Here is a 16,628-nt window from a genome sequence, read left to right as displayed (position 1 = left end):
ATGTATAACCCTATTAGGACAGCATATGAGACAGGCTCGGCTTACGGCCTAACAATCTGACAAATATAAATAATCAAAAGCATGTCTGGGTGTTCAGACATTCGCCCTGCTCTGAATCATATAGCGAAGAGTTTCTTTCTTGAGTAGAACACAAAGTCTGTTCGAATCAGTTGGAATTTGTTTTAAGGAAACAATCGTTGTTATATTTTTTACATCTTTATTTTTTGCACAGCACAGTTTTAGGGCACAGTTTCACAACAAGCACAGTTTTAGGGCCCTGTCATACACCCAGCGTAACAGAGCACTAGACGTGTTTGGTGTGATATGTTTTTCTTTTCAGACCAGCGCAACCCTAATTATCAAGTTTTTCACCATGATGTTTAAATAACAAATCCATTTGCACCACTTTGTGGACATGGGTGAGCTGCATTGTTGACGCGTTGCTATTTTGAGAAACTGAAATAGACCGCACCATTGACCAAGTAAAAGATGATCTAGGGCTCTATTTTAACAATCTAGGTGCAAAGTCTAAAGCATAGGGCGCAAAAGCATTTAGGGTGGGTCTGAATCCACTTTTGCTATTTTAAGGACGGAAAAATATACTTTGCGCCCTGGCGCATGGCCTAACAGGGTTGTGCTTATTCTCTTAATGAGTTATGGGTGTGTTTTGAGCATAACGCGCATTAAACCAATCAGTCTCATCTCCCATTCCCTTTAAGAGTCAGTTGCGTCGCACATTTGCTATTTACATGGCGGACTTAGGTGGAAAAACTGAATGCTTCACTAGCAAGAAAACAGATTAACAAACAACCTGCACGAAGATAACGAACGACATTACGAATAACATTATTTAAAAAAAGCCTCCTGTACATAATGAAGGCATGGAGGTAGTGTTTTTATATCTATGTAGTTAATAATAATTTTGTAACATTTTAATCCTTTAATTTTTTTCATATGTAAAGATATTTGTGTATTGCTGTACATCTTGTGTGTATTACGCCATGTGTAAGCGTTTGGACCTGCATGGGTGCATAACTAACGCAATCTGCGCTGGACTTTAGACCAGCTTTTACTTGGTCAATAGTGTGGTCTATTTCAGTTCATCAAAATAGCAATGCGTCAGCATTGTGTCTTAACTCAACTCCTTTATAGACCGGAACACCCATGAGTCCACAGAGTGGGCCAAATGGATTTGCTATTTAAACAATGTGGTGCAAAACATGAAAATAAGGGTTGCGCTGGTCTGAAAATAGCAACAAATCACACCAAACACGTCTTGCACCGAGTGTATGATAGGGCCCGTAGGAGAGGGGTCTGGATGCAGACCTGTTGCAGTGCAATCTGAGCTGCATCCAATGCTTTTTAACGCTCACCTAACCCCACCCCTAACCCTACCCGTGACACAGTGACGCCACTCCATTGAGTGCATTGTGTCTGACATTGCATCTCTTAGTGATGCAATCTCAGCTTGCATCATAAAAGCTGCATCCAGATACTATTGGCCCTTAGACTTTGTGTCTAGATTGTTAAAATAAAGACCTTAGTTTTTGTTTATCGTAAAATGTCTATCAAGTAAAAGTTTAGTTCAACTAAAAAAAAATACAAATTTAGGCCTAAATTACTTTATCACTTTTAAGTTCATGTGTCATTGCTGGGTAAAGGTGTTAAAGGTACAACATCTATTATTTAACAATAAAAATATCCAAAAATCACTTGAATGGTGTTATATATTTTCCTGACTTATTAGTCCAGAAAAATAAGCCATTTTAACTAGTGACCTGGAGTATGTCCTGTGTCACCACGCTAACAACATCATACAATCTCAATTGTAGAAAACATGGCAACAGCAAAGACACTTTATAATGTTGTGTGTTTGATTAGACTGCACATAGAGCTGCATTATAACAGCACCTTAAGTATATTAAGTTTACATTTAATCACATCCGGAAGAACAGGAAGTGGTGGACTGTGGCATAATAAAAGCTCTGCTGCTTTCATACTGCATGGCACTCGTCGTCTCTCATTAGTGTCTCGTTTTGCTTTATTGGCAGCTTCATGCTGTCAAGCTTTGAATACTTTAGCTCATCCGTGAGCATGAGTTCTCTATGAGATTAGATATAATGAAAATGATTTCATTATACAATGATCTCCCATGATTTCCCACTCAGTCATGACGTCATCAAAATACACCTTTATTTGTTGTTAAAATGTGCCCTCTAGCAGAGAAAATTATATAATGTGCCTTTAAAATTGTATAGTTGAAAAGTTTTTTTAAACTTACTTACTACCAGGGCTGTCGAAGTTGATATTTAGCCGCACCATGATGGTGTTTCATAACATCTAATTTATAGATCAACACTCAACCCCCAGCCTGGAGGACCAGGACCTTTTTGCTGTGAGGTGACAGCGCTACCCACTGCACCACCTTGCCATAACTTTTTTAAACTAGTTTCCAAAAATATGAGAATAACTTATTTTATTTAGTAAATTCACACTTTTATTTAGCGTAATAATAGCTTGTTATAGTTTTAAAGTATTGACACAACATTTGTTATGGTATTTTATTTCCTTTTCAATTAGTTATACAGTATTCATGATATGTTATTTTTATTTTCCATATTATAATTGACCAAACTAAATATCTCAAAGATGTCATTTTTCTGTTACGACATGTTTTTCCTAAATAAATATAAAAATTTATATGAAAAATAAGTTGTTTCTTACTGACACTAAACAACTCTTTAATTAATGTTCATAATAATTCTTTTTGTAGGCGACACGGTGAGGCAGTAGGTAGTGCTGTCGCCTTACAGCAAGAAGGTCACTGGTTCGAGCCTCGGCTGGATCAGTTGGTGTTTCTGTGTGGCGTTTGCATGTTCTCCCCGCATTCGCATGGGTTTCCTCGGTTGCTCCGGTTTCCCCCACAGTCCAAAGACAGAAGGTACAGGTGAATTGGGTAAGCTAAAATTGTCCGTAGTATATGAGTGTGAATGAGTGACTGTGGATGTTTCCCAGAGATGGGTTGCAGCTGGAAGGGCAGCCGCTGCATAAAAAACCTGTGCTGGATAAGTTGGCGGTTCATTCTGCTGTGGCGACCCCGGATTGATAAAGGGACTAAGCCGAAAAGACAATGAATGAATGAATAATTCTTTAAAACCTAACTGTTCTTCATTAGCATATTTCACAATATTGTCTTAAACAAAAACAAATCATTTTAAATCCGCTTTGCAGTTTGCTTATTAACTCTCGTTCCAGTGGTGAAAATCCACAGCAGATTCACTGGAAACATTCTCTGCTTCTTTTCAGAGAAGGGCTTGACTTTTAACCTTAAGCAGGTTAATAATCCACCCTGGCAGTGTGGACACAGGATTCTGGAAATGCTTAGGCACACATGCAGCACCGTTTGCCCTGATTATTCACTCATTTCCAAACAGCCAAGGAATTAGAAGCACCTAAAATTCACTGTAAACTGCAGGCGATGTGTGTCTTGCTTTAGCCCGGGGTTTTTATGTATGTATGACACTATGCATTATTTAAAATTTTGACCTGTGCGTTATTCAGTTTAGGGACAAATTGTGAATATTTAACACTTTTCTTTTATATTAGTCTATGTGCTGCTTCTCTGTGCAACAGAGTTTAAAAAATATTGAAATAAGGTAAAAAAATATATATTGTGTAGGAGTGTATTCATTCTGTCAGTCATCACTCACTGTATATTTGTGCTGGAAACTGCTCAGTTTTTCTGTTTTATAACAACTGATTGAGTGTAAATCAACTACCGACTGGACGAGAGTTATGCAAATCATTGTTTACAGTCAGTGAGTATGCAGGAACATGACCCGAGAAAAAAAAAACAAACAAACTGTAAACCATTTAGAACCTTCATCCTGCATCTGACACGCTCATCAACATCATGTCTTTTATTTTATTTTGCAAGACTAATATTTAAAGTGGACAGCGGGTGGGGGGGGGGGGGTATAAATGACTGTCAATAGTTGTATTATTTAATTAGTCTTTATTATTATTTCATTTCATTATTGTTTTATTTTTCTTGTTTGTTTAATATTTTTAATGTATTTTCTAAAAAATATTATGTTATAGTTACATCTGTGACATATTTTTATTTATTTATTTTTGTTTCTATTTATTTTACTTCCAGTAATATTATGTTATATTTTATTTTATTTTCCAGTAATAACATTATATTTATGAAATATTTTAATTACATTTTATTCTGTTTACAATAACCAAATATAATAGTTCTAAATTGCTCATATTTTTTATAATGAGAACATTATTATTATTATTATTATTATTATTATTATTATTATTATTATTATTATTATTATTATTATTATTATTATTATTATTGTTGTTGTTGTTTATATTTGACCATATATTTCCATATTTTTGTCCTTCTGATGTTCACAGAGCATAAACATGCATTTTCTGTTTTCAGGGTTGAAATAGCAAAAAGTGCAAAGTCATCAGAAAGATAGAGGCGGTCTAAAATTTCACTACTGTCTGCATACAGTTGTGTCTAGAGCAGCAAACCACAGTTCCTCTCGTCTTCTGCTGTGCACTCACTTTACAACTCATTCAGCAGCAGTGCTTATTAATATTCACAAGCCATTTCATTGCTCTCACATGTCAGTCATAATAAACAGAAGTGCTCGAAAGTCTTGTCTTCTATCACTGGATTGAAATAGATTAAGCTGCATTGTGCATTGTGCAGCTTCACTCTCTTTTGTCATTTGTTATTAAACTGAATTATAATAAAGGAAAGTGGCCTCCTGTTATGGTAAGTGGACAGAAACAGCTCAGTCAGAAATATCAATAACTTACAGTATATTATCATCTAAAGGCTCTTAATGAAACATTTTTGGTCTATTTCATTTAGCAAATTAAAGCTCTTTACTCTTTGACCAACTTAAATGTAAATCAAGGTCAGTCTTTGTTTGCTGTTATTTTTGTATTGGTTTTTATATGTTATATTTTTTTTTTTACTTTTGTAATTCCATATCTTTTAATTGAGTATATACATATATTTACATATTAATACCTCAAGGGTACATATCAGTACTTAAAAAGTACAAAAATGTTCCTCTTAAATTTTTTAGGTACTAATATATACTTTTGAGGTACCAATACGGACCCTTTAAGTACAAATATGTACCTTTTGAAAAGGTACCACCACAGTGACAGCTCTCGTACCTTTATTTCTGAGAGTGTAAGCTAAATCAAACGTAATATATGTGTATGAATGTGAGTGTATGGGTGTTTTCCAGTACTGGATTGTACATCAGTGTAAAACATATGCTGGATAAGTTGGCGGTTCATTCTGCTGTGGTGACCCCTAAAGAGTAAAGACACTAAGGCAAAGGAAGATGAATGAATGAATATTTGACAATGCATTACCCCAACACAATATCGTTCATAGAATAAATAGTAATTTTATAGTCAACATCTAATGAAAATGGTCGCTTTCTTGCCATTCGGTGATGATGCTCTTGCGCCATCTTGTGGTAGAAAAAGGACTCGAACTATCGGGGTCTGTGAGGTCTTTGTAGCAGATAGTTATTCTTATTCTGGTAATTAATCAATAGACTAATTTAACTTTCCGTTTCTTTCATTGACACTTTAAAACAATCCACCAATCGAAGCACGGAAGTAAGCTCGACTTTCAATTCTATTCACAAGCCACTGTAGAAAAATAAAAGTGCAGTGATGGGCAAAAACAATTTGTGCAAGGACCCGTTGTTTATGATTGTGAAAAGAAAATGTTTATGAAATAAACAAGTTTAATTAAAGTCATTCATCTTTAAATACAACGTTATATAATCGCAAAGCACATGCAGTTTTTTTTAATTGAGTATACCAAATATATTTTTAAAATAACTTTAGCTATGAAATAATGACAGTAAACCACACAACTAAAAAAGGAAAGCTTTTATTAGCTTATATTTGTGGTGCAATAAAAATAAAAAAATAAAATAACATGCACTAATTAAAACTAAACTCATATACTCTCAGGAAAAAATGGTACAGTCTTGTACCAAAGAAGGTACAAACCCTTGTCACTGCATGGGGCTGTATCTTTTTATGGGCAGAATTGTCCCTTAAGACAAAGAAACAAATTTGTACCAGTTTAAGGACATGATTTATACCATGGGAAACCAAAATGTACCTTTGGTTTTTAACACCTGCAGATACAATATTGTACCTTCATTAAAGGTGCAAATCTGATCCATGAAGGTGCCACTGACAAAACACTTGTGTTCCAAATGTCAAAAGTGTTCCTTCAAGAACTATTTAAATTTATTTTGCTATATTTAAAATGCATCAATTTATTTTCATTCATTCATTCATTTTCTTTTCCGCTTAGTCCCTTTATTAATCCGGGGTCGCCACAGTGGTATGAACCACCAACTTATCCAGCACATGTTTTACGCAGCGGATGCCCTTTCAGCCACAACCCATCTCTGGGAAACATCCATACACACTCATTTACACACATACACTACAGACAATTTAGCCTACGCAATTCACCTATACCACATGTCTTTGGACTGTGGGGGAAACCGGAGCACCCGGAGGAAACCCACGCGAACGCAGGGAGAACATGCAAACTCCACACAGAAATGCCAACTGACCCAGCCAAGGCTCAAACGAGCAACCTTCTTGCTGTGAGGCGACAGCACTACCTACTGCGCCACTGCGTCGCCAATATGACATTAGTACATTTATTTTTTGCTTTAGTATTTGTGTTTCTGGTTAACATTTTGTAAAAGCAATAAGGTATTTTAGGCATGGTGTGTGAATACAGTCACAACTGAACAGGTTAGTTAGGCAGTCGAGTCATTCATCAACCTTCTGCGTTTGGGAACAGAGATGAGGTTCTCAAGGTGAATGCGTACCTTGGCTCTAAGGGTCAAACAACAAAAAATAAGGTCAAGAATCTTGGTGTGACTCTGGAGTCAGATCTGAGTTTCAATAGTCATGTCAAAGCAGTTAGTAAATCAGCATACTATCATCTCAAAAACATTGCAAGAATTAGATGCTTTGTTTCCAGTAAAGACTTAGAGAAACTTGTTCATGCTTTCATCAGCAGCAGGGTGGATTACTGTAATGGCCTCCTCACGGGCCTTCCCAAAAAGACAGTCCTCATCCAGATTGCTGTGGCCAGGACCAGAACCAGGAAATCAGAGCACATCACACCTGTCATCAGGTCTTTTCACTGGCTCTCAGTTACATTCAGAATAGATTTTAAAGTGTCATTACTTGTCTATAAATCACTAAATGGCCTAGGAGCACAATACATTACAGATATGCTCACTGGACACAAACCAAACAGGTCACTCAGATCATTAGGATCAAGTAAATTAGAAATTCCAAGAGTTCAGTCAAAGCAGAGTGAGCCTTCAGCTATGCCCTCGCTGCTGGAATCGACTTCCAGAAATGATCAGATGTGCTCCAACATTAGGCACATTCTAATCAAGACTTAAAACACATCTGTTTAGCTGTGCCTTTACTGAATGAGCACTGTGCTACGTCCGACTGATTGCAATGTTATGTCTTTCTTTTCTTCTTCATTCTTTTATAACCTGTTTTTAACACATTTTAATCTTAATAATTTTTATTATCTGTTTTTATTTTCGTATACTTATCTCTTTTATTCCTGTTTATGTAAAGTACTTTGAATTGCCACTGTGTATGAAATGTGCTATATAAATAAACTTGCCTTGCCTTGCCTTTTGTCTCTACAGCTTACCTTGAGTACATTATTGCTTATATAAAACTACACAGTGAGCATTGGAGTCTATAATATTATAGTTTACTTTTAAGGGAAATCCTACTTTGATTGGTATTGAATGAACAGCGGTGAAACTCTGGGTGGCGCTGTTTCTCTGTGTTGGTGTTTTACAGACTCGCGTGATGGACGCCGATGCGCTTACATCAACAGAGGATCTGCTGCTTTCTGCAGCTGTTGGACTGTGATACTGGGCAGAGAAGAGCACTTCAGTCTCCTACAAACTGTGATGGAATATGACAGGTCATAGAAACAAGTGTGGATTCATAAAGACGTCTGAAACACGGAGCCCTGGGGTGAGTAAAGTTACCTGAATACTTTAAATGCCATAAAGTGTCAAAAATGTGCAACAGGTTGTTAAAAGTACAGTTAATGTGTATTTTAATATTTTTTGATATTGATATTGTTGTTGATTTCATGTATTTTATAAGATTTATTAGATTTTTGGTTTGTTATTGCTAAATTACATTAAGTAGAATTACTAGTGAGATCCCAAATTAGGCAATTTGCATTTATTTTATTTTTTCATACCAGTTTATTTGTTTATTAATCATATTTTGGGGGTATTTACCTGCAACTAATCAGCCTTATAGTTCTATGATTTAAATAATAATAATTTTTTGTTCATAAATTCCACACAATAAACGTCAAGGGTGTTATTTTTATACATTATTTTAATAAAGAACTCTTATCAAGACTGAAACCTTCAAAAAAATTCATAATTCAAATGAACTGTTGGTTTTATTTATTTTATAAGATTTATAAGGTTTGTGGTTTGTTATTCCTTAATGGCATTAAGTAGAATTAACAGTGGGATGCCGAATTAGGCACTTTTTTAATTTATTTTTATTTTTTATATAATATTTTTTAAAGGTATTTACCTGCAACTAATCAACCTTACAGTTATATGATTGAAATAATTATGATTTTGTTCATACATTCCACACAATAAATATCAAGGGTGTGATTTTTATACTTTATTTTAATAAAGAACTCCAATCAAGACTGAAACCTTTAAAACATAATTCATAATGCACATGAACTGTCCATTTTCAGTTACTATGCTTAGTTAATGTGTACTATCTGTAATACTGAAGTTAATTTAAAAAATGCATTATTTTATTGCATTTCTTAATGATCATATCCCATTTTGGAGATTAATGTTGCTTAATTTACAGACATGCTTGATGGGCTTCTGACCGCTTTATTTTTATGGGTTTTATGCCTGTGTGAAAATGTCAGTCGTTGCTTGTTTATGAGGATGATGGCTTATGTTTTCCTGTCACCGCAGATTGTGATTTATCCCTTTAAATTCAAATGCCACTCAGTTTTCCTGGTGGCATGAAATGAAAAAAGAAGTTGTGTGGGAAGGTGTCAAAACTGCTTACTGGATGGTTTGTCAGCAGCACATATTCTTTTCATCATGTCAGTTATGTCACGTTAACCTGTTTTGCTTTTTTATAAGAGAAAACAATCAAATCTGAACAATTAAGTAGCTTACAGTGAGAGTTACTTGGAAAAAGTAGTAACAGTAGTCACTTATTGAAACCGAAATCTTTGAAATATGTTACTTAGAACTGTATTTTTAGTTGTATTATTTATTATTACAAAAAATTAAGCATTCTATTTGGATAATATCATTTTGGGTGTGGTTTATTACTATGGTTACTGCTTTAAGAAAACAGTTATTATTATTAATTTTTATTATTATTATTATTATTATTATTATTATTATTATTATTATTATTATTATAGTACTATTATTACAGTGTATTATTATTAAAGAAATACAATTATATTTCTACTAACCAGTTTATTTAATGCTTTCATAAATAAAATAAAAAAACAAACAAACAAAAATAAGACAGGATGGTCTTTATTCCAGAAGTCCCACGTTCTTTATCAGGTCAGATCTGTATTCTTCAGACAGTTAACCATGTTTGAAGCCCCTTGAGCTGAAGGGAGTCCTGAGTTCTTAGAGCTTATGAGACAAGATTAGTGAAAGTTAGTGTTGTGTCACATGGCATCAGCTTTCATACTTCAGCTCATCTTTTTTGGGTCATTTGATGAAACAGTAGCTTTCCTGCTTTAATGTCTTATGATTATAAAAATTCTGTCTCATAAGTTATCTGTCAGTTAATTGCATTCTGCTGTCTTAAGCAAAGCATTTTAGGGCATAATAACAGTCTGTCTGATCAAGGTTGTGAAAAAGAGTTGCTTCTTAGAAGAGAAATTACTGCTTAGAAAGAGAAATGTTGATTTTTTTTATATAAATTTAATTTATTTTCTAATCATCAGTCAATCATCAGCTTACATAATATATGTTTCGCATTTGTTCCCTTCTAACAAAAACTTACATTGTGCTAAGTGCAAGTGCTAAAATTAAATGTTTTAGTATACCTTAAAAGGTTTTTCTTAAGAGTAATGATGTCTTAAGTAATAGAAGGAAGTATGAAAAATGAAAGAAAAGAAAATAATAGAGCATGAATATAAAATCCAAAATGTTTATTCAATAATTGGTTTTAAACAAAGTTGTCATCAAAAAACTAAAGAGGTGAAAATATTTTAATCATTTAAAAGAATTCATACAGCGTGCCTAAAGGGAAAAAATATATATCTCAGTATTTTGTGTGAATTTTAAAACCATAAATATCAATCAAATAATTACATTATTATTTAAGTTTTAATCACTCTAAGAAAGAAAATGTACACAAGCGGTCACGGGGTAGTACCCTTTAAAAAAGCGACACACTAAAGCTTAAAAATGTCCATAAATGTATTACATGTTTTATGATTTATGTTTTTTCTCCCTGTATATTTATGCTTTTGAATTGCATTATAGGACCTTGATTTTTCTTCCAACAAATTTTATTCTTGAAAAAGTGACATTTATTGTCATTTTTGATAGTTTAAAGTGATCTGTTGTCTGGGTTGGTGTTGTATATTACAGTACAAAACTCTTGTAATAAACTGCCAGTACATTTCTACAAACTTACATCACTTCTTTTTTCTTATACATTATGTAATTTCACACTACTAAAATGTCAATAAAAGTCACTTTGTTAAACTGTAGAGTTTAATTTTCAACCTCAAAAGTTGACAGAGCAAAGATCAATGTCCCATAATGAAATTCACAACCGTAAATAAACAGAAAACCCAAAATAAGGAAACAGAATTAACAGATATATTTTTTACAGTGCATATTTGTACATAACAGGGCCATATTGATACATCAGTGGTCCTTATTAGTACCTAGAAATTGTGAAAGGTATAGAATTGTATTGTTTAGGAATTAAAATGTACCTTTAAGATAACATAATGGACTCTCTAGGTACAAATGTGTACCTTTTCAAAGGGTTCTGCCCCAGTGACTGCTTATTTCTGAGCGTGTGCATATTATATGAACATTAATGTGAGTGTTTTTGTGTCTTGGAAAAATAATTTGACACTAAATCTGCCAAATAGGTGGCAACAAGTGCCTGTCTTAATGAGTGATTCATTAAATCATTTATTAAAGTTATTCATTCAAAGCGGCTGATTCATTTAGAACTGAAGCAAGAGACTGTCTGTTTAAATAGAACAAATAATCATCAGATGATTTGCTTGAAAACAGATTCATCCAGGACTGAAACACAGCAGTGCTGTTCTGAGATGCAGAAATGTTCTGCTCTGGCTTTGTTGACAAATGGTTCATTTGATAAAGCGTATAAAATCAATTTTACATTAGCAATCGTGGTCATGGGAAAATGACTCGTGGGAAATTTTGTAACCATTACATTTTTAAATGTAAAAAAAAAAATCCTACAGGGATCATTTTTCCTTCATAACTTAAATTATAGGGTCATTCTAACTACATTCTACTAGGCTTCATCACACAGTCAATGCTTATTTTTAAGCTTTTGCTAAGTGAGTGACATACTGGATAATGTCAACTCGTACATCATTAAAATGTCAATTACCATATTATCATAGAAGATAAATTGCACACCCATAATTCCAATGCTGTTGCATTGCCTTGCAAATCCTTCCCTTGAGAAACTTTGTAAACATTCGCCAAGCTAGTACACAGTTCCTCAAGGGAACACAAAAGCATAAATTTTCTTATTATTTCATTCTTTTCCATCATCATCATCATCTCCCTTTCTGCAAATTTCTGTATTTATATAGCAAAAGTTCCCTTAAGATTTTAATGATCAAATATGTTATTTTTTACGCATATGCACGCAAGTGTCACAAATGAGCCTTTTACATGATCCTCTCCTTTAAAAACAAGAATCACGTGTAAATCAGCTGTCTGGTGGGTTTAGAATAGCCAGTTTTGTTCATTGTGTTTGATGCAGGGCTATAATAATCATGTGGCTCATTTGAAACTCAAAGGAAAGCACCAGAACAGTGAGAAAGCGTCCGAGCTGTCTCTCTAAAACCCACTTGAGCCTCCCAGCTGGGCAAATACATCACACGCTTCCAGTGTTTGCTCTCTCCACTTCTGCGTGAGTTATGGCTCAAGCCCCACAGGCACAGGGTGCGATTTGGCCTCTGTGGGCATTAACAGTGTGATGAAGTGCATGCGCTGTGTGCTGAAATTTTCCTATCTCCAATATCTTACCTTCAATATTTGATGTGTTTGAGAGTAGAGTATGATATACGACTTCAATTTAGGCCAGTTTTTCCAAACATTTTGGATTTATTTACTCCCATAGCGCCGTCAGTAAGACTGAAGTGCCACTTTATTGATAGCAAACCTGAAATATGTTAGTCTGCAGCAAAAAAAGAAATTGTGTAAAGTGTGCGGAACGTCATTCGTTAAAATAGCTATGGATATAATAATATATTTACATTTATGAATTTTAGAGATGCTAATTTTTTTCACATAAATTTTGTCATTTTATTTTCACAAAAGCTAGCAGAAACTGAAATTGTATATGTTTTCTGTTATATTAAATCTCTTCAGCAGGCACAGGACGTCAATATGACATCAGATTGATGTTGTACCCTAACGTTGTGGGGACCTTGCATTTTGTTTGGAAATTAAAATTGAGTTGATGTAAGAACCCAACGTCAGGCCGATGTCAGTGTCCAATATCTAACCTACAATCAATCAAATATCAACGTCTATTGATGTCACAGCTTGACGTTATGTGGATGTTACCACTATGAGGTTTATCAGACATTGGATTTTGGTTGCCATACCTGAGCAGTAAGTGTCAGTATTTGACATCAATATGATGTTGTTTTAAAATGTTAGCTCGACGTTGGATTTTGGTCACTTTCCAACATAACCTAAAAACAATCAAAAATCAACATCATTTGACGTCGTTATTGGACATCAAAATAATGTTATCCTTAGATGCTGGCTAGACATTGAATTTTGGTCACATGACGTCATGAATTACAGTCAGGGCCATAAATAATTGGTCATCAACACAATTGTAACATTTTTGGCTCTATACACCAACACAATCGATTTGAAATGATTTTGCAATGGCCATGTCATTCACCTGAACTGAATCCAATTAAGCTTGCATTTCACTTGCTGAAGACAAAACTGAAGGGAAAATGCCCCAAGAACAAGCGGGAACTGAAGACAGTTGCTATAGAGGTCTGGCAGAGCACCACCAGGAATGAAACCCAGTGTCTGGTGATGTCCATGCACTCCAGACTTCAGGCTGTAATTGACTGCAAAGGATTTGCAACCAAGTATTAAAAAGTGAAAGTATGATTTATGATTATTATTCCCATTAACTTCCCTTAAGTGGGAGGCACATACAGTATGCAAACCTGTAATTCCTACAGCATTTACCTGATTTGGATGTAAATACACTCACATTAAAGCTGACAGTCTGCAGTTAAAGCACATCTTGTTCGTTTCATTTCAAATCCATTGTGTTGGTGTATAGAGCCAAAAATGTTAGAATTGTGTTAATGTCCAAATATTTATGGACTGTAAGTATAAATATAACCTAATATTAACGTCTTATGACATAAAGCTTTGTTAATTCAATCTGATGCATCACTATTTTTAGATAAAACATTGTTTAAAATAAATAAACAATTGATTTAGTTTATTTAGAGGCTGTTTTCACCACGACTCCAGTTATACTATAAATCATTAAGTTTCATTGGGTATAAAATCCATATTTCTAACGCTGCCTTTCATGGAATATGAAATCCCGTTTACAATCATCTATTTAGAGACTTTATCATCATGATTACAGTGATACTGCAAGTTCTACAGCCAATAAATATTTCATTTTTGAAGATGTGTACAGTATGTTATTACTAATATTAAAATTATGTTTAATTTGTCGGCATATTTGGGAGAGAGATGAGGCATGGATCCAAATGTAGAGCCCAAAGGGTTTATTAATTACAAAAGGAAAACAAAATCAAACTCAAACTACACTAGATAATGTACGACTTACAAGAATTACCAACACGGCAAGGCAAGAACTAGTCACACAGTAAGGGTAAAAGTGTATGGTGCAATTTTTGCTGTATGTGATTATCGCAGATTTGCACATTACAAAACAGATGTTGAAGCTATAAATTGTGCAGCATTTATATTTAAACATATTGCATTGCACATAGTTCACAATGAAACATCCTACTTTTATTTTCTAAGTACAGTTGTATAGACTTAACAAAGCAAATCTCAAATCCTTGGTTTAGCCCCCCAAATGCTTATTAATAGTATGCAATGGTTACTTATGAACTTCAGCTTCATTAGAAAACAGGAACAAAAGGAGGTCAGAAACTTATCATGTCTCATTTGTGCATGTTATATCTCAGAAGCCTGTTTTTTAGTTCTAAATGTGCTGATGGTTTAGTCCCACTGCTCTCACTTTAGCACTTCTCCTGACAGAGTATGACTGAGCTCAGGATGTGAGAACCTAAAATACTTGTATTTGTCCCACAGGAGAGGGACTGCAGTGTCTTGTGTGAACTAATCTCTCGCTGACCACTTGTATACAGATGACCAGTCATGGCCATGGCATCAGACTCAGCAGAAGAGTAAGAGCCTGGATATTTATATAAAAAAGTGTATGTTTTATATAATATGAAAAAATATATTTCATTTTTTTTTTGTCTACAGTTCAGTGGATGAAGTTGTGTCTAAACACACTTCGAGGATAACACTGTCTATTGTTCTGGTGACCATCATTATAATGACTGCCCTTGGTAATCTGCTTGTGATGGTGGCACTCTGTAAAGACAGACAGCTAAGGTAATGATGCTTTATATACAGTATACAATAACTTTTAAATGTGTAGGTTGATTTACATCCTCCAAAAACATGCAGTGGTAGTAACAGTGTCTCTACCAATGGTATGAATTTAGGGAATGGGCTGCATGGGGCTATTGATTTCACCAGTCAGTGGCTTGATTTTTTTTTTTTTTTTTTTCAAATACACAAAATATAGTAGATCAGTGTGGTTTGCTTACCTCCACTCAAAAAAAAAAAAGAAAGGTTCCAAAATTGTTATTTTTTGCAACTATGCCATGGAAGAACCATTTTTAGTTCCCCAAAGAAAATTTCAGTGCTTGAAAGAACCATTTTTCTTAGTGTTTTAAAAATAGAACTTCTATTAAAGAATCTTTTATGCAACTGAAATGCTCCATAAATTGTACATGGAACCATCATTTCCATTAAGAATCTTAAATTTTAAGAGTGTTTCGTGCAGTTATTTTGCCTTATTTACATACTTGTTAACATCAAGTGATTGAATACAAAAATGTCCTGCATCAAATCTAATTAATATATAATTTTTCTAAATAAATATTATTTTTTACTTGTTATTTATTAAATTAATGTGGAGCTGTGTCAAAAATGTCACAAAATTCAAAGTGCTAGATTACTTATTGAAAAAGTACTTTAAAGGACACCTATTATGCCTCTTTTTACAAGATGTAACATAAGTCTTTGATGTCAGAGTGTGTGTGAAGTTTAGGCTTAATATACCCCACAAATATTTTTTATAACTCTTTGACATTACACCTTTTAGGATTTGATTCAAATTGGGCCTTTTTTGGTGACTGTCGCTTTAAATTCAAATCAGATTGTGTTCTTTTCAAAAGAAGGCGGAGCTACTAATGCCTTTGTGTCAGCATTGCAGCAGATTCAAACAGGACTAACGTTATCTCTGTGAACAACTGAAATTGTCAAAAGAAGTGGCTCAAAAGGCAGCCTATGGAGACTACTGTGTTCATTTGTGCTTCCTAAAACTCCACATTTATAATTCCTCTTAGTCGCTGACATTATCTTCAGCAGGTATGGTCTGAAAACGAATAGCGGATGGCTGCTTCTCACTCAGGGCTGTCTATGCTAATTAGAGAGAGATCATCACTAATGGGCAGGCCTTTCCCCTCTCATGACTTGTCGGGAGAATGTCAGTGAAAATGTTTCTGGAGACACTTTTTATCAAGTGTGATTATAAAAAATTAAATTAATTAATTTTATCATTAAAAACTGGCTATATTCACACACTGTTGTTACACAACTGTGTTTACACTTCTTATAAAAGTTATTTTTGCATAACAGGTCCCTTTTAATCTTCTTGAACATTTTGGGATATGATATAATTAAGCAATATCACTAAAGCAAGATGTCTGTTTTGACAAATATAAGAATGACCCCCATTGATGTTCATTAAAAAATACATTAACATTTCGCAGCAAATACAGTTCCAAACAAGTCCATAGCGGAACTGTTGTGTGTTTTCAAGCAGCACAGCCTAGTTTCATTATTGAATGAATATACTGCTTTGAGTTAATGATTCTGTGACACACTCATTTGGAGATTTACCAACTACTAGTTTCA

The 16,628-nt window shown here is 34.2% G+C and overlaps 1 protein-coding gene across 1 annotated transcript in view; it reads left to right on the top strand.

Moving 5' to 3' along the window:
* Positions 1-7,961: 7,961 nt before the first annotated feature.
* Positions 7,962-16,628, top strand: part of si:dkey-247m21.3 (5-hydroxytryptamine receptor 4) — a 44,602-nt gene continuing 35,935 nt past the window's right edge. Inside the window, exons 1-3 of the mRNA XM_056447164.1 lie at positions 7,962-8,106; positions 14,727-14,821; positions 14,904-15,035. Coding sequence (XP_056303139.1) covers positions 14,793-14,821; positions 14,904-15,035 — 161 coding nt within the window. The 5' untranslated portion in view covers positions 7,962-8,106; positions 14,727-14,792. The remainder of the gene's footprint in view (positions 8,107-14,726; positions 14,822-14,903; positions 15,036-16,628) is intronic.

Source organism: Danio aesculapii, chromosome 21 (genome assembly GCF_903798145.1).
Source record: "Danio aesculapii chromosome 21, fDanAes4.1, whole genome shotgun sequence".
Taxonomy (NCBI): domain Eukaryota; kingdom Metazoa; phylum Chordata; class Actinopteri; order Cypriniformes; family Danionidae; genus Danio; species Danio aesculapii.
The sequence above is the reverse complement of the archived record's forward strand: the minus strand, read 5'-3'. Positions and strand labels throughout refer to the sequence as shown.